This window comes from Trichechus manatus, unplaced genomic scaffold (assembly GCF_000243295.1).
Source record: "Trichechus manatus latirostris isolate Lorelei unplaced genomic scaffold, TriManLat1.0 scaffold00089, whole genome shotgun sequence".
Classification (NCBI taxonomy): domain Eukaryota; kingdom Metazoa; phylum Chordata; class Mammalia; order Sirenia; family Trichechidae; genus Trichechus; species Trichechus manatus.
The window spans coordinates 9,833,498-9,860,474 of NW_004444025.1; the positions used below are offsets into that span (position 1 = coordinate 9,833,498).

The 26,977-nt window shown below is 41.3% G+C and overlaps 1 protein-coding gene across 3 annotated transcripts in view; it reads right to left on the reverse strand.

The window, feature by feature from the left end:
• The window catches only part of MARCHF1 (membrane associated ring-CH-type finger 1), a 116,898-nt gene that overhangs the window by 23,848 nt on the left and 66,073 nt on the right, over positions 1–26,977 (reverse strand). For 2 of the 3 annotated variants that reach the window (XM_023736623.1, XM_023736624.1), the window contains exon 3: positions 3,361–3,508. In XM_023736623.1, the coding sequence (XP_023592391.1) occupies positions 3,361–3,508 (148 nt within the window). Of the gene's footprint in view, positions 1–3,360; positions 3,509–9,811; positions 9,952–26,977 lie in introns of those variants that run through there. The other variant, XM_023736622.1, reaches the window with a different exon arrangement.

The following is a 26,977-nucleotide window of genomic DNA, read 5'->3' on the forward strand; positions in this document are numbered from 1 at the left end:
GAAGAAGGGTAAAACTGGAGGAAGACCCGTTAGGCCACTGTTGCAGGTCTCAAAGACGATGAGAGCTGGCACATTGGTGCAGCCGTGGGAGAGCCAGCAGTGGGGAGATTCTAGAGGCACAGGAGTTAGACTTCCTAGGATTTGCTGATTGAGTTAAGGTAAAAGTGAGCCAGAGGGAGGAAGCTGGGAAGGACAACTGGATTTCTGGTGTGGGTTACTGGGTGCAGTGATGCCATTCCCACATATATTAGAGTGGGAAGCGATAGTGGATTATGAGTTTGGACATGCCGATGTCGAGGTGCCTGGAAGATCATCAGATGGAGGAGTTGAGGAGCGTGGGTTGGAGTGTGGTAGGAGCTGGAGGTCAACTTGGGGGTTATTAGCATAAAGAGGGCTGAAGGCACGAGCATACTCAGGGAGAGAAGCATGGAAGGAAGCATGGGGCCATGAGTTTCTTGGGTTCTGGAGAGGCTTTGGTGGCTGAAATTGAGACAGTTATGTCTACTGTAGGATGAAGGGTCACTATTCACTCACAACACTTAGAAGTGGGGTTGAAACACTTGAGGCCTAAGGTAGTCTCCAGTTTATGTTGTATTCAAGTTACAATGAACTGCATTTATGACCGTCTTATTTTTTTTTTGGTACATCTTATAGTTAATAATATGGCACACACAATGTTATAGCTGGTAATTTGCTGATGCTATCATTCTCAGATGTTCACTCACAGATATTTATAGGTAATGTTCCCAAGCTCCAAAGACAAATAAAGATCAGATTTATAAAGATACTGCTAATAAAAGGCAATGACAACGAAAACAAAAAAAAAAAATGTATTTGACCTGTGTCAAAACTGACTTATGACGGAGTTGTTGGAATGGAACTTGACAACGGAACTCGTAGGTTGGGAACTATCTGTCCCTGGGATAGTAGGGGGTGGGTCTTTGCTTTTCCATACAAACACGATTGCAGTGTTTACGGCACTTTCTGTTCCTTGGCTTGGGCCATTACCTATACCTCCAGGGAACATGGTTAAAAAAGAGAAAAAAGTCCTACCCTCAAGGGATTTATTTAATAGGGAAGTAAGACATTTTGTAATCAGGCATCTCAGGAACAATGCATAGTGTAACTGCAAACAATGTAGTTTGATATGAATTATATACAAATGAGTTAATATTGAATTAAAAAACCCAAAACCTATTTTTCTAGCATTTTGACTTCAAGAAGGACTTTCAGAAGAGGACTGGGTGAAAACTGTGTCGCCACCTCTCCCTTCCCTCCACTCACTCGTGTCTCGTGTTCACCTAGCCCCACTTGGCTTCCAGAATGGCGGAAAGAACACACACTGGTGTGTACTGCTGCCACCTTGAAGACGGGAGGAGGAATGGAACGCCCTTCCTTTCTGCACTTAGGAAACAAGACAAATACAGACGTAACGTTTCTTTTTCGTCTTCCTTCTTTTACTTCCTCCCATCTTTCTCTTTTCCTTTTTTTTGGATAGGGTATGAACGTTTTTCCTAACACTACAAATGTACAATGTTATCCTTTGAACAATTTCTCCATTCAAACTCACCAGTGGTTTCACTTTTTCTTTTGTTGTTGCTGTTTTGTACTGTTTTACCAAGTATGATTTAGGCTCTGTACTAAAGCTCATACAGCCAGATGCGAAACAGAGCTGGGTACCTTCAGAGGTGAAAATAAACAATATTTTATAGGGACTGTGTTTCCTATTTTTGCCTGTGGTTTAAATGACCTATCCATTTAAATGTTAGAATATGCCATGATGATTTTTTTTTTAAATAGTATTTTATTGAGTTTTTGGTGAATGGTTACACAGCAGGTTAGGTTCCCATCTGACAATTTCCACACAAATTTTCAGTGACATCAGTTACGTTTATCACAATCTGTCAACATTTTCTGTCTTTTTTTTGAATAGTTTCTACATGGAAAATTCAGTGGCATTAATTACATTCTTCACTTGTGCAACCATTCTCACCCTCCTCGTCTGAGTTGTTCCTTCCCCATTAATATAAACTCACTGCCCCCTAAGGTTCCTATCTAATCTTTCAAGTTGCTGTTCTCAATTTTATCCCATATAGATAGTTCTTAAAAGAGCATAATGATCAAGACAGAGCTTATTTACTGTTTAAGCTAAACTGTTGTTTGGTTTTAAGAAGATTTCAGGGGATACTTTTGGTTTAAAGTTCAAAGGTTATCTCAGGGCAATAGTTTCAGGGGTTCATCCACCCTTCATGGCTCCAGGAAGTCTGGAGTCCATGAGAATTTGAAATTCTGTTCTTCATTTACCCCCCTTTTGATCAGGAGTCTTCTATGGAACCTTTGATCAAAATGTTCAGTAATGGTAGCTGGGGACCATCCAGTTCTGACCTCATGGCAAAGGAGGCAATTGTTCTTGGAGGCAGTTAGCCATACATTCCATATCCTCCTCCTGTCCCTGACTCTCCTTCTTCCTCTGTTCCTCCAAGTGAATACAGACCAATTGTTGTGCCTTGGACAGCCGCTTGCAAGCTTTTAAGACCCCAGGCACTACGTAATGAACTAGAAGGTAGAACAGCAGCACTAAACATGTTATTAAGCTGATTAATTGGGATTGCCCATGAAACCATGACCCTAGACCTCCAAACCAAGCAACCAAATCCCATGAGGTGTTTGGTTGTATTTAAGCAGCCTCAGCAGCTACTCTTTTTTTTTTTTTTTCTTTTGTGGTTGCTGTAAATATGTCTATCACACAACCTTTGCAGTTCAACTTTTTCAGACGTACAGCTTATTGACAGCAATTACAAAAATCAGCTGTGGAACCCTACCCTTAATTAATGCAATTTTCATAATGATTTTTAAACATCTTTCTTTGCACACTTGACACCATCCTTCAAAATCAAACTTAGTGTGGCTAAAATTTCAAATCATAATGTTAATCCGCTCTATGAAATATATAGTACATACTAATGTTATAAAACATTCTCATCTTATTCATGCTTTAAAAGAGACAAAGACAACCTCCCCCCTCTCCCCCCAACGGTCTGTGTTTTTCACAGCAGGCAGAACCTGGTCCTTACTCAGCTCCTGAGAAACTTGATGTAGCATATGACATCTATGGATTTCTTCCTACCAAGTTTTACACAGACTTGATAAATCTCACATCTTAATTTGGGACCTTATATATTCATCGCTTTATACTCAGAATATTAATAACATAATTAGAGGAAACTCAACTGCCGGTATTGGGAATGGTTTTGCTACCGTGTCATAAATGAAGACCTAAATTGGGGACTAGCCCCCTATCCACCTCTGGATCTTGTCGTTCTCATTCAAGAGGAAAAAAGGCCACAGACGTGCTCTTACCATTATCGTTGCCTTGCTTGATTTCTTCCGCTGTCCGGTCTATTAATACATACAAGGACCAGACCACGCAGGTGATTGCGATTACGTGGAATGTGACAGAGCAGAAGATTTTCCTCCTTTCACTCGTGGTCATCTGTAGTTTCTCCCACTGCAGTTAAAAAAAAAATCATAAGAAACTGAATTTTTAACCAAGAAATTTCACTCCCTGTTTACTTCCTAGGCATAGTTCATTAGTGAAAAGGAAACATTAAATATTTGCAATTTCAGATGACACTATAATATTTAAAAGTCTTCATATTTGGAAAGATAAAATTTAAGGTATGTATAACTTAAATATATATTAAAATGAAAACAAATATAATCTCGTTTTCTCCGAATGAGTTAAGTCATTTCTGTTTTGCCAGGTCATAGTTTCCTCAACTTTAACATGAATGGGTAGTTTTAATATTCTACAATTTTAGAAAATGTTTCTGTTCAGGTGTGTGCATATCACTGCGCTGCTCTGTGGTACCAGGTTTTAAGTCCCTAGTAAGGTAAGTGTAGAAGGAGCCTGGAGGCACATGTGTTTCCCATTGGCTGCTAACCTACAGGTTGTCAGCTCGAACTTACCTAGCGGCTCCATGGAAGAAAGGCCTGGTGCCATGAGTGTAATCGACTTGCCAGCAATGGGTTTGGTTTGGTTTTTTAAGGTGAGAGTAAGGGGTTATAAGTAATAATAGGCAACGTTCTCCTCTTGGATTAAAATACAACCTGATATAGTGTTGCATTCTTGACTGTATACATTTAACAAGGATTTAAATGGCTGGTTGGTATCTGGGAGAGAAAGTCAGCGTTGTCTGTTTACAACTCTTTGCCTAGAAAAACAAATTTTATTATCCGGGCAACCAATGGACATGTGCTGAGCAATCCCAATTTGTTCTTGCCACCCTGTCACCACCACTGCCCTTCAGTCCTACTCCTCAGAAAGTTGGGGGCAGTCCCCGCAGTCTGCAAGAGGAAGAGGGCCACCGTTTTACATTAGTAAGTTCAGGTTTATTTCAGGGAATGTGTCCATTATTTAAAGTAATAGATTCTTAAAGAAGTAAATTTAAAAAAAAAACTTATTTTATTTTTGTTGTTGAAAATATATATAACAAAACATACACCAATTCAACAATTTCTACATGTACAATTCAGTGACCCTGATTACATTCTTCAAGTTGTGCAACCGTTCTCACCCTCCTTTTCCAAATTATTCCAACACATTAACAATCCCACTGCGCCCTAAGCTTCCTACCTAACCTTTCAAGTTGCTGTTATCCATTTGATCCCATATAGATAATTCTTTAAAAGAGCATAATGCTCAAGGCAGACATTCTTTACTAATGAAGCTAAGCTATTGTTTGGCTCAAAGAAGGCTCCAGGGGATATTTTAGGTTTGAAATTTAAGGTTTAAAACTTATCTCAGGGCAATAGTTTTGGTGGTTCATCTAGCAGCAATGACTCCAGAAAGTCTGGATTCCATGAGAATTTAAAAAGAAATTTCAATTTCTAGCTCCAGTATCATTTCACTTCTGTGTTAAGAATTGGCTCTTTATTTTTGCTTGCATAATTTCCACAGGAAAATAAAATCACAAAGCTCTTATGAGAGGTGAATTGATGTGCTAAACTTTTAATTATCCATGATTCTTTACATTATTTAGTCCTTTTTAAAGTCAGCAAAGTCTTTAGAACTTCAGAAGACCACTCTCCTCTGTCCCTCGCCCATTCCCAACGCACATACACAATTGAACGATGGGAATATGTTACATAAAGTCCACCACCAACTTTGAAACATGAGTAAAGTTGCTTAATCTCTCTGGGCTTCTTACCTCGTCTTGATAAGGAAGCAGATTTTGGCAGAGGCTATGACAGAGAGGTTGTGGAAGAGAATAGCTGTCCTTCATTTCTTTCTTATTAACAGACATGTTAATAGGGTTGGCAATGAGCCCAGCTAGAAGCTACCGTTCCAATCTTCCCTGACACCTTTCTTGGCAGAGGTGGAGAAATGACTCGTTTTTGACCAAGGAGATGTGACCAGATTCCTACTGGGATGTTGGAATTTTGCCTTCTTAATAAAGGCATTGTCTTTTCTCCCTGCCCTTCGTTTTTACTTCTCTCTCCTTGGAATTCATCATTAACAGTTGGAGTGTCAACAGCCCTGAGGAAAAAGCTTGAGAACTGGAGATTCTTCCTAATTTCCCGTCCAGTTTGAAGATTAAGATCCTATAATTTCATTTGTAAGAGAGTAGAATACTTAAAGTATGATCCTAATCCTTGAGAGGACTTAAAGGTTTTAAAGAGCGAAAGGAAAGTGTTCTTTACAAACACAGTCAGCTCCTCCACTCTGACTAGTCATCATTTACTTTTGCTTATAGGAGTCTGTTCAGAGCTAATTAACAAATCACACTTCACCTTGGGGTTTTCCCCTGTATTGAATTATATTTTATGTATTATTCCAAGTAAATACTGGAGAGATCTTAGCAATATGACTATAAGATAAACATGCTTCAGTTTGATGCGCTTTTGAATTAATCAGTACTGAATTGAGAAGATTTTACTACGTATACCTTAGCTTTTATAAAAATTTCACACCGTATCTGTGAAAGGGTGATTTTTTTTTACATCTAGTTTTGTCATTAATTTATTTTAATTTTAATCTGAATAACCTATATAATCATAGAATATGATTAGCCGCAATGGCATTTTGTGATTTAATAGATATTCCCTGGATTATCTCAGTATTTAATATGGCCAAACAGAACGTGCAGGACGGTGCAGAAAAGCAGCTTTGCATGTTCACATTTTCTAAATGTCCCAAAGTGAATGATAGTATCTTTCATAACAGATTTATACCAAATAAATCCTCCTTTGTAAAACTGACTTAAAAAAAACTTAAAAAGCTGGACCTCCTAAATCTAGGAAGCACCTGGATGGTGCAAACGGTTAACGTGCCAGACTGCTGACCAAAAGGTTGGCGGTTTGAGTCCATCTAGCAGTGCCTCGGAAGAAAGACCTGGCGATCTACTTCAGAAAAATCAGCCGTTGAAAATTCTGTGGAGCACAGTTCTGCTCTGACACACATGGGGTTGCCATGAGTCAGAATCTACTCAATGGCAACTGGCTTTCTTAAATCTAAGGCACAATTAGATGCAATAGCTGGAACACGTGTATCTCTGGGTCCGAAAGGCGACGCATCAAACCATTTTAAAGACTCCGTCTAGCTCCAGACAACAGAAGCTTCGAAGGTGTCGCCTCCACATATCAGTAAGAGCGTAAGAAGTGAAGGGTAAGGCATCATCAAACTTCTGCACTTTCTTTTACGTATCCTTACAGGGACCATTCAGAAATGCAGTAGCCGGCACACAAGTAAATGTAGTACAACAGTGCCCCCTTCGGAGCGATCGAGTTATTGCAGACACTGTTCAGTACACGCAACAGCAGCAATCAACGGTTTTACACATTGTTCATTGCTATCCTTGCATTTTCAGCTGTGTGTACAAAACGTGACTAAACTTTGCAAAAGGCCCCACAGTGAGGAACCAACGGAGAAGCAAGGAGAGAAGCCTTAACTCTTGATCGCACCTCGCATCTGAACAAAGCTGTCACGGAAAAATTCAATGCCCGTCACAGAAAGCAGTGATCCCTACGAAATAGCTGCCACAATGGATTGGAACATGATAATGACCCCGCAACGTTTGGTTCTGTTATAAACAAGGTCGCCATTGACTCAGAGCCAACGCGAGGACACCTAACAACAGCAAGTCTGTACAAATACCTATGATGTTTGTTCTCTTCTGCCCATTTTATAAAACGATGTTCCGCTTAGAACCAGTATGTGGAGGAGCTAGGTGTCTATAAACAGCAACTCTGATGTAGGTCAAACCCACAGGCTACAGGACGTTTGGGTGTGTAGTTGTCAACAGCCACTATTGCACCTGTCGGTGGCTGTTAGAGAGAAGGCCTGGGGGGACCACGTTTCTCGCAGAGGTGGTCTAAGGCAGCACTTCTCAAAGGAGGGTCCTCTGACCAGCAGCTTCGGCATTACCTGGGAGCTTGCTAGAGATGTAAATTCTTAAGCTCCAGCTCTGAGATGACTGTGTGTTGGCGTCTTTCCCCGGGGTGCTCAGAAAATGCAAAGCCCTGTCATTGACGAGGGGCAGCTCTCTGCCGGGGGAGCAACGCACTTTTGCCTTGTCACCAGCTGGGCAGCAACATCTACTGCCTTTCCACTTTAGATTTTTCAGACCTCAAGTCCCTCAGTCTTTAGGGGGCACCTGTCTCCCGTGCTCACGGTGAAGCTGGCTGAAACTGCAAGGAGGCAGCTCCCTTTTCCTTCCCCAAGGGACCGGGAGAGGGAGGCACCCCTGCACACCACCAAACCTATCACCACCCTTTACACTGTCAACCCGCCCTGTCCTCCCCAATCAGCATGTAAGTTTTCTTTTACAATTTCAAAATAGAGATAAGCTGAGGTGGGCAAAACCAGCTTCTCCAAATCTTAGCACCTCCTGCATAGGTGGTCATGCACCTGGCCTTGGCATTACAATCCCTGAGTCTGTGGTCCTTGTTTTATTGTTCTTGGCCTTTGATCCTTTGCTGAAAACCCCAAACAATAAAAAGAATCGAACATAACTGTTATTCACGTAGAAATATACAGTTAATTTTTCTGAAAAGATTTCTGAATTGCAGTATAAATGGATTCAAACATTGTTTCTGTGAAGTTTTCCATTTTTTTCTAGCTCAATCAAACCATGTAGTACAGTATCAGGTGTTCTGATTTAAATTATTGGCATTTGTATTCTATCCTAAAATATAATTTGAAAAATATCTTGAATGTTTTTAAAAATCTTTGTACCAGTGAAGACAAAGGCAGTTTATTTGTACAATATTTAAAGAAATACATGTGGCAAAGACTACCAAATCCATTTCCTCGTCTTTCTGGGTACATGTTCCAGCTTTTCACAGGACCCAGAATTATCAGCAAATGTGTATAATGAGAGCGCAAACCGCCGCCACCAGGGGGCAGGAGGCCCAAACCAGTAGCCAGCACCGAGACAGTTTATTAAGGCACAGCCGGAACGGGGAGTTCCCAGCCAGCCAGCTGAGCAGTTCCGGTCATTCTGGTCATTTCATTCACCCGGCATAAATGTAAAGCAAAATTTTAACTATTTAAACATTTCTGACCTTACTTATCATACTATATCAAAACCAAAAGCAAACCCACTGCCCTTGAGTCGATTCCTACACATATCCACCCTATAGGACCGAGCAGAAATGCCCCACAGGGTTTCCAAGGCTGTACATCTTTATGAGAGCAGCCTGCCATGTCTTTCTCCACTTCTCGTATTAGGGTGGGGTTTGACTGCATGTGAGTGAAAATAACACCTGCAATAGCAAGCCCGAAGTGCATTACATTATCTACGCGCCTTAGTAAACTGTACTGTGCTGGAGGATAGTAAGGAAACGTGGCAAAAGTTCTGCGGCTTCCATACTGGGGAAATTTATAAAGGGTTCAATGATCTGGGGCAGTGGTTCTCAGAGCGCTCCCCAGCAGCAGTAGCGGCATTACCCCGGTAAATGCAGTATTTTGGGTCCCAGCCTAAACTTACTGAATCAGCACCTCTGGGAGTGGGGCCCAGGAGACTGTGTTTCAGCAAAGCCCTGGGTGATGCCAGTTTGAGAACCACCAGCCCAATAAGCACACTTGGCAGGGTGCTCTGGTGGCCTCAGTGGGGCATATTGTAGCAGCAGCACTTGTTACTCCCCATGGGGAACTTTCCAGGGAAGGGACTCAACAAACCAGCCTGGTTATTTGCTGTGATATGGAATTATTTCAGGGTGAGTGAAAAATCACGAATCAGGGAATTTTTCTGAAATAAAATCAAGTAGTTTGGAGTTAGCTTATCAGTCACAGAATCAAACTGTTACTTTTTTTTGTGACTTTTCAAATTAGCTGACGTGAAAAGCTTGTATCGTGTTAGTTCCAATTTCAAATACTTTGGGAGAAAACCAAACAACAATTGTTAAACATTTGTCTCTTGAGACTTTATTGAATCCCCAAGTTCATAAATATGCCTCTTAAAATGTGTTAAAGAACACCAGGAGAAAAATGCAATCTCGTCAGACGTTCAGTAAAATTTACTGCCAGCTTGATGACTGACTAGTAGGAAACAAGAAGGCCACGTTGAGATGCAGACGCCCAGCAGTTGGCTGATGTCACTGATTGAGTAAAGCGCTCACTCTGGGACACGGGTCAGAAAGCGTGCTTGATGCAAACTTGCCCCTCAACAGAACTACAAATTACCAAGGGCGTGGACTCCACGCTGTCTCACAGGGTCATAACCACAGACGTTAACTCCGTAAAAGCTCTGTGAATCTATTGTAATCTCCTGGACACTCTTGCCCCCACTAGTTCTCTTCCATTTTGGTCCACCAAGCATCAAAATATTTGGCATCTTTTATGTATAGTCCAGTGTGAAGGGCCATTGGGTATTTTGGGCTGAGTGTGGTTCTTCTCTCCCCTTCGTAGTAGAATAAGAGAAAACGGTTTCCTGGTGCAGGGTTTAGGACCTACATACAAAGAAATTATGAGCATAAACGATGAGGAAATGGGCCATGTTTCCAAAAGAACCCACAATGTCTCTGGTTGAAATATAAATATTCAATTAGCAGCTATCATCTTGGGGCTGTTTGAGCACATGCTGATGTAGAGTTGGGGGAAATAGTCACTAATATGTTATCTTTGATACCCAGGCTAGGGTAAAGATAACACTGCACAAAATTGGCAGTCTTACTGAAAAACGGCTTATCAATTTTCCCACAAGGAGGAGGAATACTTGGAAACCTGAAATCAATGGTGAGACCATTTTCCTTTGCTGCGCCTCGGTTTGAGTCTCCTTTTGCAGAACGAGTGAGGAATGGGCACTACCTGAACGTGGAGGGGAAAATCATAACAATTCTTCACTGCTGGGAGTCCTTTATAGTTAGAAGTGGTTTCCAGCTGCGGTTGTCTAACAGAATCCCCTGGGAGACGGTTCCCAGCAGATACAGCCAGGCATGTACTGAATCCATCACCGAGGACTCAACTACACAGTTTGGCAGTTTACTCTGTCCCTGGTCCAAGGCGGCAGAGCACACAGGACTTGGTAGGCATGAGGGATCTGAGCTCAAATTCTGTCTCTGCCACTGTCATGGATTGAACTGTGTTCCCCAAAAATATCTGTCAGCTTGGCTAGGTCATAATTTCCAGTATTGTATGATTGTCTATCGTTTTGCTATCTGATGTGATTTCCCTACGTGTTGGAAATCCTATCACTATGATGTAATAAGATGGATTAGTGGCAGTTATATTGATGAGATCTATAAGATTAGATAGTGTTTTAAGCCAATCTCTTTTGAGACATAAAAGAGAGAAGTGAGCAGAGAGACATGGGGACCTCATACCACCAAGAAAGCAGTGCTGGAACAAAGTGCGTCCTGTGGACCTGCAGTTCCTGTGCGGAGGAGCTCCTAGTCCAGGGGAAGATTGATGACAAGGACCTTCCTCCAGAGCTGACACAGACAGAAAGCCTCCCCCTGGAGCTGACGCCCTGAATTTGGACTTCTAGCCTACTAGACTGTGAGAAAATAAACTTCTCTTTGTTAAAGCCATCCACCTGTGGCTATTTCTGTTACAGCAGCACTAGATGACTAAGACAGCCACAAATTACTATGTGGCCTTGAGTGAGTCCCTTTAATTCTCTGCCCTTCAGTTTCCTGGTCTGTGGAATGGTGATAAGGATAGTACCTACTTTACAGGAGAAGGTTTGAGAGAGTTAATGTGTGTAAGTCCAGAACAGTGCCAGGCACTTAGTAAGAATTCAGTAAACATTGACGACTGTCATAACTGGAAATTTGCAGCGCCATATCCATTTTGACTTTGGTTGTTCTTACCTGCTAGATTAATGCATCATGTTGATAATATCACTGAAGGATGAAGAAGGGATGAATTGGGATTTGTTCATGCAGAATTAAGTTGGCTAAAGCCCCCAGTCTATTTTATAAATACAGGTAGATTTTCCTGAATGCTGTGTCTCACAGCAGGGAAATTCAGTCTGTTTTTGTTAACTAATCTGAACAATGAGAAGGGTGAGTGGATGAGTTACTGTGCACATACTAAGTTGAATCATTTAAAAGACTACACAATGATAGCTTCTTTTTTGCTAAGATTGAAAAAAAAATCACAGTTTGTAATACACGACTCAGTTATTTTTCATTTTTTTAATCCAGAAATCCAATTCAAAATGTTATGTTAAGCCTTAATAACATTTGGGTGACAGATTATACGAAAGGTCATAGGGAATCAAATGTTCCAAATAAACTGAAAGCATGCTGTGAGTGTGTTGTTTATCATTACGTTTTCTTTGAGGAACGTGGAAGGTGGAAGGTATCCTGACTGGAAAGCTCCCAAATATGCCCCAGGGCTGCTATTCTGACCATTTTAGTGATTATAAAACCCGAGAAGCTACCTGAGAACAGATAAGAGAACTAGCCGATTCTCCTCAAAAGTGGATTAATGGGTTTCTGCATTGGATGACCCTTAATGTTCGCTCTTCTCAAGAATTGTGAGACCAGACCATGTAGAGATACTAGCCAAGGATTCACGGTCCTTTACGGTGTTTACAGCAATCCTTGGAACGGCCAGTACCAGTTGCTGTCAAGTCGACTCTGACTCATGAAGACGCCGTGTCAGAGTAGAACGGTACTCCACAGGGTTTTCAATGTCTGATTTTTCTGAAGTAGATGGCCAGGCCTTTCTCCCGACTTGCCTCTGGTTGGACTTGACCCTCCAACCTTTTGGTTAGCACTGAGTGTATTAACTGCACCACTCAGGGACTCCGTCCTTCTTCCTTCTCTGCCCTGCCAGACTGGCAAGCTTCCAGCATAACGACAGCACTGTGTGTGTGTGTGTGTGTGTGTGTGTGTGTGTGTGTGTAGCTATAAGGTCCCCTGACTTCTTACTTCCCCACTATAAAACTCACCTGTCTAAAGCCCCTTCCTATGTCTTTCTTTGTTTCCTGTCCTGACCAAAGCTAACAGTCCACCTGTCCCCTGGAGTCCAGCCCTTCATTTCTCCTTGGAAATAGAGATTTATCATTTATCTCCAATTGCTCCTTTATATTTATCCTTTCTCTCTCCGTAGCTTCTTCCCTTCAACTTTCTAATACACTTCAGTTTCTTCCGTGTATTTTTTTTTCTCAAAACATCCATCTACCTCCCGTCTCCCGCCCCAGTGACTGTTCTTTTTGGCTGCTGTTGACTTGATGCTGACTCGTGGTGACCTAGTGTGCGCAGAGTAGGACTGCTCCATAGGGCTTTCAAGGCGGTCACCTTTCAGAAGCAGATCAACAGACCTTTCTTTCAAGGTGACTCTGGGTGGGTTTGAACACCAGCCTTTAGCTAGCAGTGGACATGAACCATTTGCTTCACCCAGAGATGCCCCAGTGGTAGCCCAGTTTCATTCTTTTCATTTCCAAACTGATGATCTCTGCTTGATAGTGTCCTCCTTTGTCCTGAGACCCACTTCGTTCTGATTTCTGCCTCTACCATGTGCCTGATACTCTGCTGAGATCAACAATGACTTCATATTTGATTAACCAATCACATTTAGTCCTAATCTTACCATGCTTATCTGTCTTAATAGACACTGGTGGTCATGACCTTCCTTTTGACTCTTTCTGGTTGGTGTCCCTGACACCACTCTCTCCCAAGTCTCTTCCTGTCTCTCTCCCTCATCTTTTCTGCCTTCAGTGTGAGCTCCCCCTCATATCACACCCTTGTTTCTCCTTCTGCCATTGCTGGGCCCAGATCCTGGGCAATCACAGCTTCTTACTCTAGATGTGATTTATCTTGTCATTCCCTCCACGTTTTAATAAAATATTTCCGTATCTTTGCGCACACAGGGAGGTCAGACGTGTAAGGTAAAATAGAGAAAGCTAAGAAGCTCATGTCACAAATACAAGAGAAGAAAGACTCTGTTAAATCAACTTTAAAGTGCTTAGCATAGCCTTGTGAATCTCCTTAGCTAACTTAATTTCAAACTTTATTAAATGTTAGTGTCTTTATTTCTCTGCTGCCCTTAAGGGGCCATTTTCATTGGTCTCTCAGTTTGTTCAGAATGGCCATGTTCTTCTCCCTTAGTTAACACAGCAACCCAGAACTGCCCGAACCCTTTCTCAACAAATAATCACAACCATCTCATCCCACTCTTAATACCAAATCACACCTCATTATGATAGGAAGGAACCTTAAACAATCAGATGTTCTCAACTGTTTTTTCTTTTTTTTGCACAGGGAATTGCTAAGGCTTACACTGGGATCTTACTAAAGTCTTTTAGCTAAAACAGAGAATTCTGGATTGGAATCTAGTGTCCTGACCATATTTCCTCCTTATAACATCCTCAAGAAAGTATATATATATATGTGTGTGTGTGTGTGTGTGTATATATGTTTTATGTTTTAGGATTGACAAGTAGGGGTATAAAGAGAGGTGAAGATGTTCACTGAAGTTATAAGGTCAGTAAGTGACTGAGGTACAGCTAACATTCCTTTAAGGCTCAGCTTTCATTCCTATGTCGCTCCTGGTTATTGTGCAGACCTGAGACTCGGCCAATGTGCACTGCATGGACGGCCAGGCCGGCCGTCTGCAGTCAGCCTCATTCTGATTGCTGCTTACTCAGGCCATTCTGGTTGTTATCTCTATTGCACGCCACTCCTGCTTTTCAGTTTTGGATTAAGTATAAGTACCGGCCTTTGGCATTCTATCAGTTAATTAGAACAAAAATTATGGGTATGTTACCTAGCAACTAAAATTTTTATAACTTTCAGTGACTTTTTGAATGCACAGGTCAATATCAAGACTTCTGGGCTCCATTAGTACCCTAAGAGTGAGAAAAAAAAGGAAGTAAGAGAGGGAGGAGAAGGAGATGAGGGGCAGATATAAAGTGGTTTCTCTGGTGAAGGTCCCCAGAAAGGACCCCTGCCACTCAGAGGCATCACTGCCTACAGCTGTACATCCTTACTATTTAATAATTGCCAAACCTTTTGAGAAAGGATATTTTAGAAAATTTGTATTGACTTGCTTGTCACATCAGAGTATGATGTGAGGAGTAAGTCACTGAGATTGTGACTTGGTGGTGCTAGTGGAGGCATGAGGCACAGGACTGTTGCAGAGACCGCATCAACTACCAGACAAGAAATTGTTCAAGTGCAAAGACGCTAGCAGAGCCAGATGCCAAGAGAACAGAGGAGATGTTGGAAAGAACAGTGACTGGAGAAAGAAGATCTGGGTGGGAGCTGGAGCCTGCCGTGCTGGGTGAAGGGATGAGCATGATGCAATAGTCAGATCCAACAGTCAAGAAGCCACCTGATCAGAAAGGTAGTGCATCGAAGTGACTGAGAACTCAAAGACTCTGCACAAGCAGACCTGGATTAGAGTTCCATTGCAACCATCTGACTTGAGGCAAGTAACCCAGCCTCCTTAAGCCCTAGTTTCCTCATTGGTAAAATTGAGAAAATGATGCTATCTCTTGTGTTGGGTTGCTGTTAGGAATATATGATATGAGGTACATAAATACATAGCACATAGCAAGCTGTCAAGTTAACCAGGGGTCACTAACTGGCTATCCATGGACTTTAATGGCACACAGATGATTTATCTGGCCCATAGTGGGCTTTAAAAAAAAGATCATTCTTTGAATTCCTTTAAATGTAACATACTCTCAGTTTGCCTGCACTCCCCTGACTCTCTCTTATTTACACCCTACTTGGTTCATCTACAGTGCCTGCCTGGCAGAAGTAGTAGTAGTTAGCTGCCGTTGAGTTGGCTTTGATTCACGGTGACCTTACATTTGACAGAATGAAATGTAGCCCAGTCCTGTGCCATCTCCATGATCTTGATAAGCTTGAGCTTGTTTTCGAGGCTATTGTGTCAATCCATCTTAGTGAAGGTTTCTCTCATTTTTGCTGACCCTCTACCCAACATGATATCCTTTACTAGTGATTGGTCTTTCCTGATGATGTGTCCAAAGTAAGCAAGACCAAGTCTCGCCATCCTTGCTTCTAAGGAGCATTCCGATTTTATTGCTTCCAAACCTGTCTGGCACCAATTGGCATTTGAGTTTGTGGCCCTTGAAGTAATTGATAGTCCTTGTTAGCGTCAGTAAGCACCAATTTGCAGATAAATACAAGCCACAAAGTACAAGAATAGACATTTCAGACTTTGGAGATCTTAAAAAAGCTGTGGGTCTTATGGGCCTCCCTGAACAGGCATCAGAAGGGCTGTTATTGTTGTTGGGTACCGTCAAGTCAACTCTGACTCATAGAACTGCCCCATAGAGTTTTCTTGGCTGTAATCTTTATGGAAGCAGATTGCCAGGTCTTTCTCCCACAGAGCCTCTGAGCAAGTTTGAAGCGTCAACCACTAGGTGCTAAAAGGATGCCCAGAAGAGAGCAAACAGGATGATCCAAGTTGTTCTGATGTGCTGGGAAGAGTTTATTAGAAAAACGGTGTACAAGAACATTAACTTTACAGACATCAGTATTCTAAAAATATTGTGGCCATTAAATCCAAAGTTGGTGAAATATTTATATAAGACAGATTATATTTTATTCAGTTGACTTTATCAGGATTAAAAATTTCTCTCTCTACTTTATAGGCAAAGTAGAACTGCCCCATAGGGTTTCCAAGGAGCAGCTGGTGGATTTGAACTGCCGACCTTTTGGTTAGCAGCCAAGCTTTTAACTACTGTGCCACCAGGGCTCCAAAATATATGTATATTACATATTAAAAGTATACTGCAAATATATATGAATTTGATGTTATGTTACCAAAATAATGTTTCTTATAAACCTTTTCCTGGTCTTCCATTGCTTCCTTTCAAGGAATTCATAAAAGAGAGAATTTCCTAAAAGTTTTGAACAAGGTATTTACAACACAGGAAAATCTGTGCTGGGTAAAACCATCCACTAGAGGGTGGAATGATATCACATATGAAACTGATTTGCTAGGAAAAAAGAGAAAAAAATGGAAAAAAAAATGCCTATTTTACTGGTCTGTCCTGAGTGGAGGAGCCCTGGTGGCATGGTGATTAAAGTGCTCGGCGGGTAACCAAAATGTCAGTGGTTTTAACCCACTGGCCGTTCCGTGGGAGAAAGATGTGGCAGTCTGCTTCCATAAAGATTACAGCCTTGGAAACCCGAAGGGCAGTTCTGCTCTGTCCTATAGGGTCACTGTGGGTTGGAATGGACTGGACGGCAGTGGGTTTGCTGTTTTGGGTTTGGTCCTGAGTGGAGGTACAACATGTGGTCCTTAGCCCACCTGTATTGGAATCACTGAGGTAGCAGTTAAAATTGCAAATTCCTAGGTTCTGTCCCAGATCCGTAAAAACAGAATATCTGGGGGCGGGGGCTAGGGATCTGCATTCTAAATAATCCTCCCCCACCCCCACCACCACATGACTTCAGTGCGTGTTGAAGTTTGAGAATTACTTCCCTAAGGGAAGAAGAAGTCAGAGAAACATTTTAGAGAGGTGGTGTAATCTCTAATACTTTTTCACAGGAGTTAAAATAATCCATCCACCCCGCCAAAAAAAAGCAACAACAACAAAAAAAAAAAAACCCAAACTTGATTGATTAATATTGTGATATGAGAACACAGATTATTTAAAGATGTAATTAGTGTTGCTGTTTTTGTGTGCCATGGAGTCGATTCGGACTCCGTGACCCCAAGCATTTGATTGCTAACCAAAAGGTCAGCGATTCGAACCCACCAGCTGCTCCCTGGGAGAAAAGACCTGCAATTTACTCCTGTAAGGATTACAGCCTAGGAACCCTATGGGACAGTGATACTCTGTCCTGTTGGGTCGCTATGAGTTGGAATCAGCTCCACAGCACACAACAACAACAACACACCTTGGAAGAGGAACCATTTTATTACTGTTTCAGGCACACGTTCAATCAGCAAAGTCCACAGTGCTGTTTCCATGGGGTTGCTTAATTATTTATGGACTGATTTCATAAAGAAAAGAAGAGGAATAATTTGATTACATTTCATAATCCTTTTCCCTATAGATTTAAGCCCTTGCCTAGACATCTTGGAATCACCAAAGCCATCTACGTTTTCCCCCATACCCCACTGCTCACTTTCCTGTCTTCTGCGTGCACTGCCCTTACTCGCCGGTCCGTGAATCTCCACAGCTCGAGGGGGATCTACACAGATATGTGGCCGCTCTTTGTGCCTAAAACGATGCTAGCTTTGTATCACCAGTTGGGGGAAAAGTGCCCACGTGGACCAAGTGGAATCGCAGAGATCAGGAACGTTAGAGCACAGGAAGACTTTGAGAAAGAGCCAATTATACTCCCTCATTTTCTACACGAAGAAACTGGGGCCCAGAGAACTGAGCTGATTTGCTCAGGGTAATACAGTTATTAGTAGATTCTTTTCATTTAAGAGCTAATTATCAAACCATCACAATGAATTAGGCGCTGTTTTCGGTGCTGGGGAACAAAATAGCTAAGATTCCTCCTCTCATGAGGTTTACATTAGTGTAAAATTGTGGAAATTTTTGTATTTGTTAGAATAGAGGACTACGGGATTACCCATCGGTAAGAAATAATGGGCTTTGATGTCATAAGTGCTGCTGTCCCTTTCCCAACTGTCTTTTATTATTTTCTTGTGTGTGTGTATGTCCATGTATGTGTGTATCCATGTATGTGTATGTGTGTGTACGTATCCATGTATATGTATGATGTGTGTATGTATCCATGTATGTCTAAGCATGTACATATCCATTTATATGTGTGTGTACGTATCCATGTATGTGTATGTGTGTACATATCCATGTATATGTATGTGTGTGTGTGTACCTATCCATGTATGTGTATATGTGTGTGTACCTATCCATGTATGTGTATGTGTGTGTGTACATATCCATGTATATGTATGTATGTGTGTGTACGTTTCCATGTATGTGTACGTGTGTATATATGTATATATATACACATATGTATGGTTAGAATATTGCTTTGGGTGTAGAGATTGTGTCTCAGCCATTTTTGTAACCCTGCAGAGCATTTTGCAGATATTAAACAAATGTTTGTTAAATAAAATTTGCGTTTGTCTAACATTCCTAGCAATGCTGAGCATGAATGCATCTTTTTGCTGAAGCTTCCCGGGAAGACACAGAGATTTGTGAAGGTTGACAAGAACAACAAATTTGATCCCAATTCATAAATTTCCTCAGAGTTATAGCCTATCTGCTAGTGTTTACCCAAATTTACTTGTAAAAACTGACTTTTTATTTATCAAATAATTTCATAAACAGCATTTGAGTGGTGATGATGGTCTGCAGCCTATTTTAGGTTCGGTGCATATAAAATAGTTTATTTCGGGGGATAAATTATAAATCTTAATTCTATCATAGATAAGGGGTACCGTAGAAGAGAGGACTATCACTACCGCCTGGATTGGGAGCTGGACGTCTCCCAGGGAGGAGACACTAGACTGGCACTTTCACAGGATGTAAAGGAATTTTCAAGTCAGAGAAAGGAGATGGCAAATCTGACATTTATGAAGGATTGATAACAAAAACAAACACAAATCAGCTAATATTTACCATCTATCAGGCACAGTTCTAAGGCCTTGATGTCTATAAACTCATTTAATCCTCAAAACCACCCTACAGTAAAGAGTCTCACTCTGTTTTCTGATGTTTGCTGACACATTCCAAGCCCACCACGCTCCCTTCCCCTTTGGGGAGGTTATCTGGACAACTAATAAGAAAGCCCTGGGGCCCCTCCTTTGGTCTTGGCTGGGAGTTCAAACCACCCAAGCCCTAGCCCTGGGTGGGGGGCCCTCAGGCCTATCCCCTAACCACAATGATACCAGCTAGTCTCGTTTCCCTGCTCGCAAGATTTTTCTGAGCGGCTCTCCCCAAAAGGCCCCATTATGTAAGCAATAAACCTTTTCATATGCACGTGTGACGTCATCAATCTCAACATCTGAACCAAATTTTGAGTGGGATATCCATTCTGCTACAGCGAGGTGATCACGACACACCCGGCAGGTGGCCCAGCTCTCATCCTGTTTCAAGGATGAAGTACCCGAGACGCACAGCTTTCCCGAGTCATACAGTCGCAGATTTGGGATTCCAACCCAGGCCAAGTACACAAAGTGTGAGAGGATTGAAATATTCCTTACAGTTCTCACAAATGGCCGTACAATGTATATCAAATGTTACATATTTAAAAGGCAAAGAATGTTGCCATCCAGGTGGCAGCAAAGAAGTCCCCTATAGCTGTACTTGGCCACAGCAAGCCTGTTCTACGACGCCCACTGTCAGTGTTTGCTTACATGATCCAAATTCATTCCCTCATCCTGTTTCCTGCCTGCTTTATGGTAGGGTCACATCTGAACAGTGCATGTAATGGGACTCGGTTGAGTTTTTCTTACTGTCGTTTAGCCACATATAAATTTGAAATGAATCTGATAAATCTATATTCTACCGCAGCTTAAATGGCAGCCAGAAAAATGTTAATCTTTCTAAATATTGATTCATACTGTGGATATATACTACTTTAAAACAAATAGTGTTTTAGTTAATTTGTTTAAAATTCAGTTTATCAGTGGTTTGATATCAAACATGATTAATAGCTCAATGTATTACCTTCTAATTTGTTTTGGGCATGCAACAGACTCAGCTTTTGTTAAAAGTTTTGTCCTAAAACTGAATACTTTTTATCTTTCTTAAAGCCCTCTAAGGACATATAAATTCCCTAAACTGTATGCAAAATGTTTTGTGTATTTACTTTTCGCAGAGAGAGGAAAGGTAAATACACACAACATAGTTTTCTTTGGATTCTCAAAGACATCTGAGACACTTTCCAGATGAAAAGCCCTTGTTTTAAGCTGCTGTCTCTTGAACTGATTTAACAGTAACATACCCACTGCTCAAAAAATAAGGAAGCACTTGGACGGGGCAGGGCTAGAGGTGGATGTCATCTCCACTGGTTGGAAATGAAACTTGTGGTTTAGGAACTTGTCATGTGTAGAAAACAAAGAAAAACTTTGGAACCACAACTGGCCAGATTTCCTCATTTGCTGTAGTTAGGACAGATTCCAAATGCCAAACGCTGATTCTCAGCCTCCTGGATGGTAAGAAAGAATGTGTAAAGCTATTTTGTGTTTATATGGGACTGTCCAACTTTGTACCATTATTTCACTGTATAAGATTAGTATAAGGCAACAGTGACCCATCCCCCCCCCCCCAAGTCTAGTTCTGTCCCAGTGAGGGAGGTGTTGATTTTGAGCCAGGGAAAGCTTCATGAGGTCTAACAATCTCATTTCAGTTCAGAGGGCACCAGGAAAATTTATTCGGGTCTTTAGGAGCCCTTGCTAAGGGAGTGTTTTATGTAATGATCCCTTGGGTCCAATTGCTCTCTGTATGAAATGTCTTGAAATGCAGGTGTCACTTCTTCACAATCTAGAATAATACAATTTTTCTTCCCAGAGCTTGAGAGTGAGAGGTTAATAAATACGAAGGCTTATTCAAAAGGATCTTATTCAACAGTCTGTCATTTTTCTTTGCTGTTTATTTGGAAAGCTAATAGAAATGAGTTGACCTTGCTTCTTCCACCCATGTCCTTCATTTCCAGTTATTGAAATCCTGATAGTAAACACATTTCTCCACTGTGGATTCAGTTGTGAATTTCTTCTAGTACCGATGGATCCCAACAAGGTGATAGAAATTAAATGATAAACCAACCTAATATTGTTCTAATAATTTGTTCTTGTAAAAACAAAGAGGTAAAGTTCAGTTATCCACATTGAAAATGTTGCAGGAAGGTTTAATATTCCCATTTTAATATATCCCTTATATCAGAGATCAGAAAAGTATTCTGATACTTGAGCTGAGTATGATAAAAAGGGGAAATAGGAGAACTTTGGGTTATGTGGAAATACATAGAGTAGTGTGGGATCGAGTTTTGCCTGAGGAAACTTCAAAGACTCAGTGTAACTGCATGAGATGGGAGGGTAGGAAGGAGGTGGCAAGAATGGACAGGACCAGACAATGAAGGGTCTTGACTATCAACCCAACGGGTGAGAAGATGCGGCATGGTACTGACACGAACAGATTAATGTGTAGGGAGAAAAAGAGGATGCTCTTCCAAGATTTCCTCCAAGGAATGTGTTCAAAAGAAATTTCTTTAGGTCAAGTTGGGTGAGAAAGCAAGACCACAAGGGACACAAATGTGGATTTTCTCTCCTGTATAAGATAACAACAGGAAGAGTTTGTTTGTCGTTATGAGGAGACGGGGAGAGAGGGGTTGAAAGTCTGTCATTATGAGGAGATGGGGAGAGGGGTTGAAAGTCTGTCATTATGAGGTGATGGGGGAGAGAGGGGTTGAGAGTTTGTCATTATGAGGAGATGGGGAGAGAGGGGTTGAAAGTCTGTCATTATGAGGAGATAGGGGAGAGGAATTGAGAGTCTCATTATGAGGCGATGGAGGAGAGAGGGGTTGAGAGTCTGCCATTATGAGGTGATGGGGGAGAGAGGGGTTGAGAGTTTGTCATTATGAGGAGATGGGGAGAGAGGGGTTGAGAGTCTGTCATTGTGAGATGGGGAGAGAGGGGTTGAGAGTCTGTCATTATGAGGTGATGGGGGAGAGAGGGGTTGAAAGTCTGTCATGAGGAGGAGTTAGGGAGAGAGGGGTTGAGAGTCTGTCATCATGAGGAGATAGGGAGAGAGGGGTTGAGAGAGTTGGGGAGGAGCTGGGGAGAAAGTGGAAGACTCTGGCCTTCATGATGGGATTTCTTTCCTGCTATTGAACTCAACAAATGTTTGAGGTGAATGAATTCAGGGACAAAATCTATAAAGCTCTTTGAGATCAAATTTAAATGAACAGAAGAGGGTCAGTCTATATGGACAGAATATGCAGAGACAGAGAGGAAATCAGTTTCAGGCACTGGCAGAAAGCAGGTAGGGATGTGGATAATCTTAGGTCATGGAATTGGAGTCTGGACCAAGTTTAAGCAAATATCCAAGGAGAAAAGTAGGAAGGTGTTTAGGTTACAGGAGTTTTAGAACAGAGATTCTTGCAGCTGTGTGAAGGTCGAACTGGAGACAGGGTGACTAGCTGGTAACCACTGCAGTAATCCAGGGGAAGGAAAGATGTGAGGTGGTGATAGTGGGTCTTACTAAACATGACTTGTACTTCAGAGAACATTGATGCTCCCATGGGTAAACTCCCTTAACTTCCTGTTCTCAGTCTAAACACATATTTATAACTGCATCACACTCAATCTTACTTCCTTGTTTCTTATCTAAGAGAGCAAAATATCCCTCTACAGTCCAAATTAATCATTTACCATGACCCTTAGCCCTTCAGTTTTATCTTTTTATTTTAACTTCTCCATCTTTAGCTTCCTTCCCTTCAACATGAAAATCTGCTTCTGTCTTTATAAAATATGCTTCTAGTTTTTATTTTTCAATAGCTTATTTTAATATAATGTATATTCTTTGTAGAAAATTTATAGAATCTAGAAAAGTGAAACAAAATAATTCATAATCCCATTTTAAATCCTTTTTTCTTTACATATACATATAAATGTATTGTTGTTAGGAGCTATCGAGTCAGTTCTGACTCGTAGGGACCCTGTGTACGACAGAGCGAAACACTGCCTGGTCCTGTGCCATCCTCACAATCATTGTTATGCTTGAGCCCATTGTTGCAGCCACTGTGTCAATCCATCTCATTGACGGTCTTCTCTTTCTCTGACCCTCTGTTCTACCAAGCATGATGTCCTTCTCCAGGGACTGGTCCCCCCTGATAACATGTCCAAAATATGTGAGATGAAGTCTTGCCATTCTTGCCCCTAAGGAGGATTCTGGCTGTGCTTCTTCCAAGACAGATTTGTTCATTCTTCTGGCAGTCCATGGTGTATACTCACTATTCTTCACCAACCATAATTCAAAGGCATCAATTCTTCTTCAGTCGTATATAAATATATTAGAATGTGAACACTCAGATCATTTTAAAATGGAATTTAATCATTGACAGCCACTGTTTAAAAAAGAGGAGCCACAGAAGGCCTGAATCGCCTCTCAGAGAGCGTCCATCCTTTACTGCAGAACTGCACGTGTGTCTTACGTCTATCTGATTATCTGTACTCTGTCTTAGTTCTGTCCTTCCTCTCGCCAGTGGAGCCCAGGAGGGCTTGACTTCATCTGCATCCATTAGTTTACCCATTGGCTACCAGGCAGAAAGGCTCCCTGTTCTTGCCATAATACCTTTCTCAATACTTATCTGTGCAACAGTGTGAATGCTCCATTAATAATAGGAATGTGGAATGTACAAAGTATAAATCTAGGAAAATTGGAAATAGTCAAAAGTGAAATGGAATGCGTAAACATCCATATCCTAGGCATTAGTGCTGCTGTAACAGAAATACCATAAGTGGATGGCTTTAACAAAGAGAAATGTATTCTCTCACAGTTTAGGAGGCTAGAAGTCCGAATTCAGGGGCCACCTCCAGGGGAAGGCTATCTCTCTTTGTCAGTTCTGGGGGAAGGTCCTTGTCATCAGTCTTCCCCTGGTCTAGGAGCTTTTTCAGCGCAGAGATATCAGGTCCAAAGGACGCGTGCTTCTGGCTCTTCTTGCTTGGTGGTAATGAGGTCCCCCTGTCTGTTTGCTTGATTCTGTCTTTCATATCTTAAAAGAGATTGACTAAAGACACAACCTAATTTTGTAGATTGAGTCCTGCCTCATTAAGACAATTACCTCTAATCCTGCCTTAATAACATCATAGAGGTAGGATTTACAACACATAGGAAAATCACATCAGGTGACAAAATGATGGACAATCACACAATACTGGGAATCGTGGCCTAACCAAGTTGACACATATTTTTGGGGGACACAATTCAATCTATGACACCAGAAATGGCAAATTGAAGAGGAATGGTGTTGCATTCATCATCAAAAAAAACATTTCAAAATCTATCCTGAAGTACAATGCTGTCAGTGATAGTATAATATCAATATGCTTACAAGGAAGACCACTTAATATTTCTATTCAAATTTATGCATCAACCACTAAGGCCAAAGATGAAGAAACTGAAGATTTTTACCAACTCCTGCAGTCTGAAATTGATCGAACATGCAATCAGGATGCATTGATAATCACTGGTGATTAGAATGGGAAAGTTGGAAAAAAAAAGAAAGATGAGTAGTTGGAAAATATTGCCTTGGTGATAGAAGGGATGCCGGAGACCGCATGATAGAATTTTGCAAGACCAACGACTTCTTCATTGCAAATGCCTTTTTTCACCAACATAAACAGCAACTGTACACATGGACCTCGCCAGACGGAATGAACAGGATTCAGATTGACTATCTCTGTGGAAAGATATGATGGAAAAGCTCAAAATCCTCAGTCAGAACAAGGCCAGGGGCCAACTGTGGAACAGACCATCAATTGCTCGTATGCAAGTTCAAGTCGAAGCTGAAGAAAATTGGAACAAGTCCATGACAGCCAAAGTACGACCTTGAGTATATCCCACCTGAATGTAGAGACCATCTCAAGAACAGATTTGACACATTGAACGCTAATGACCAAAGACCAGACGAGTTATGGAATGATATCAAGGATCTCATACATGAAGAAAGCAAGAGGATATTAAAAAGACAGAAAGAGAGACCAAAATGGATGTCAGAAGAGTCTCTGAAACTTTCTCTTGAAGGTTGAGTAGCTAAAGCGAATAGAAGAAATGATGAAATAAAAGAGCTGAACAGAAGATTTCAAAAGGTGGCTCGAGAAGACAGACTGAAGTATTCTAATGACATGTGCAAAGACCTGGAGTTAGAAAACCAAAAGCGAAGAACATGCTCAGCATTTCTCAAGCTGAAAGAACTGAAGAAAAATTTAAAGCCTCGAGTTGCAATATTGAAGGATTCTATGGGCAAAATACTGAATGATGCAGGAAGCATTCAAACAAAGATGGGAGGAATTCACAGAGTCACTGTACCAAAAAGTATTTGTTGACGTTCAGTCATTTTAGGAGGTAGCATGTGATCAACAACTGATGGTACCGAAAAAAGAAGTTCAAGCTGCACGGCAGACATTTGTGAAAAACAAGGCTCCAGGAACTGACAGAATACCAACAGAGACGTTTCAACAAATGGATGTAGCACTGGAGGGGCTCACTCATCTATGCCAAGAAATTTGGAAGACAACTGCCTGGCCAACTGTCTGGAAGAGATCCATATTTATGCCTATTCCAAAGAAATGTGATCCAACAGAATGTGGAAATTATCGAACAACATCATTAATATCACAAGAAAGTCAAATTTTGCTGAAGATCATTCAAAAGCTGTTGCAGCAGTAAGTTGACAGGGAATGTCCAGAAGGTCAACCGGATGCAGAAGAGGATGAGGAATGAGGGATATCACGGCTGATGTCAGACGGATCCTGGCTGAAAGCAAACAATACCGGAAAGATGTTTACCTGTGATTTATTAACTATGCGTAGGATTTGACTGTGTGGATCATAACAAATTATGGATAACATTTCGAAGAATGGGAATTCCAGAACACTTAATTGTGCTCATGAGGAACCTGAACTTAGACCAAGAGGCAATCATTTGGACAGAACAAGGGGATACTGCATGGTTCAAAGTCAGGAAAGATGTGGGTCAAGATTGTATCCTTTCACCATACTTATTCAATATATATGCTGAGCAAATAATCTGAGAAGATGGATTATATGAAGAACACAGCATCAGGATTGGAGGAAGACTCACGAACAACCTGTATTATGCAGATGACACAACTTTGCTTACTGAAAGTGAAACGGACTTGAAGCACTTACTGATGAAGATCAAAGACCACAGCTTTCAGTATGGATTACACCTCAACATAAAGAAAGCAAAAATCCTCACAACTGGACCAATAAGCAACATCATGATAAACAGAGAAAAGATTGAAGTTGTCAAGGATTTCATTTTACTTGGATCCACAATCAATGCCCATGGAAGCAGCAGTCAAGAAATCAAACCATGTATTGCATTGGGCAAATCTGCTGCGAAAGATCTCTTTAAAGTGTTAAAAAGCAAAGATGTCACTTTAAGGGCTAAGGTAGGCCTGGCCAAAGCTGTGGTGTTTTCAATCACCTTATATGCATGTAAAAGCTGGACAATGAATAAGGAAGAATGAAGAAGAATTGATGACTTTGAATTATGGTATTGGTGAAGAATACTGAATATACCATGGACTATGAAAAGAATGAACAGATCTGCCTTGAAAGAAGTACAACCAGAATGCTCCTTAGAAGCAAGGATGGTGATACTACATCTCACATACTTTGGATCTGTTATCAGGAGGGGTCAGTCCCTGGAGAAGGACATCATGCTTGGTAAAGTAGAGGGTCAATGAAAGAGAGGAAGACCCTCAATGAGATGGATTGACACAGTGCTTTCAACAATGGGCTCAAGCATAGCAACTGTTAGGAGGATGGCGCAGGTCTGGATAGTGTTTCATTCTGTTGTACATAGGGTCGCTA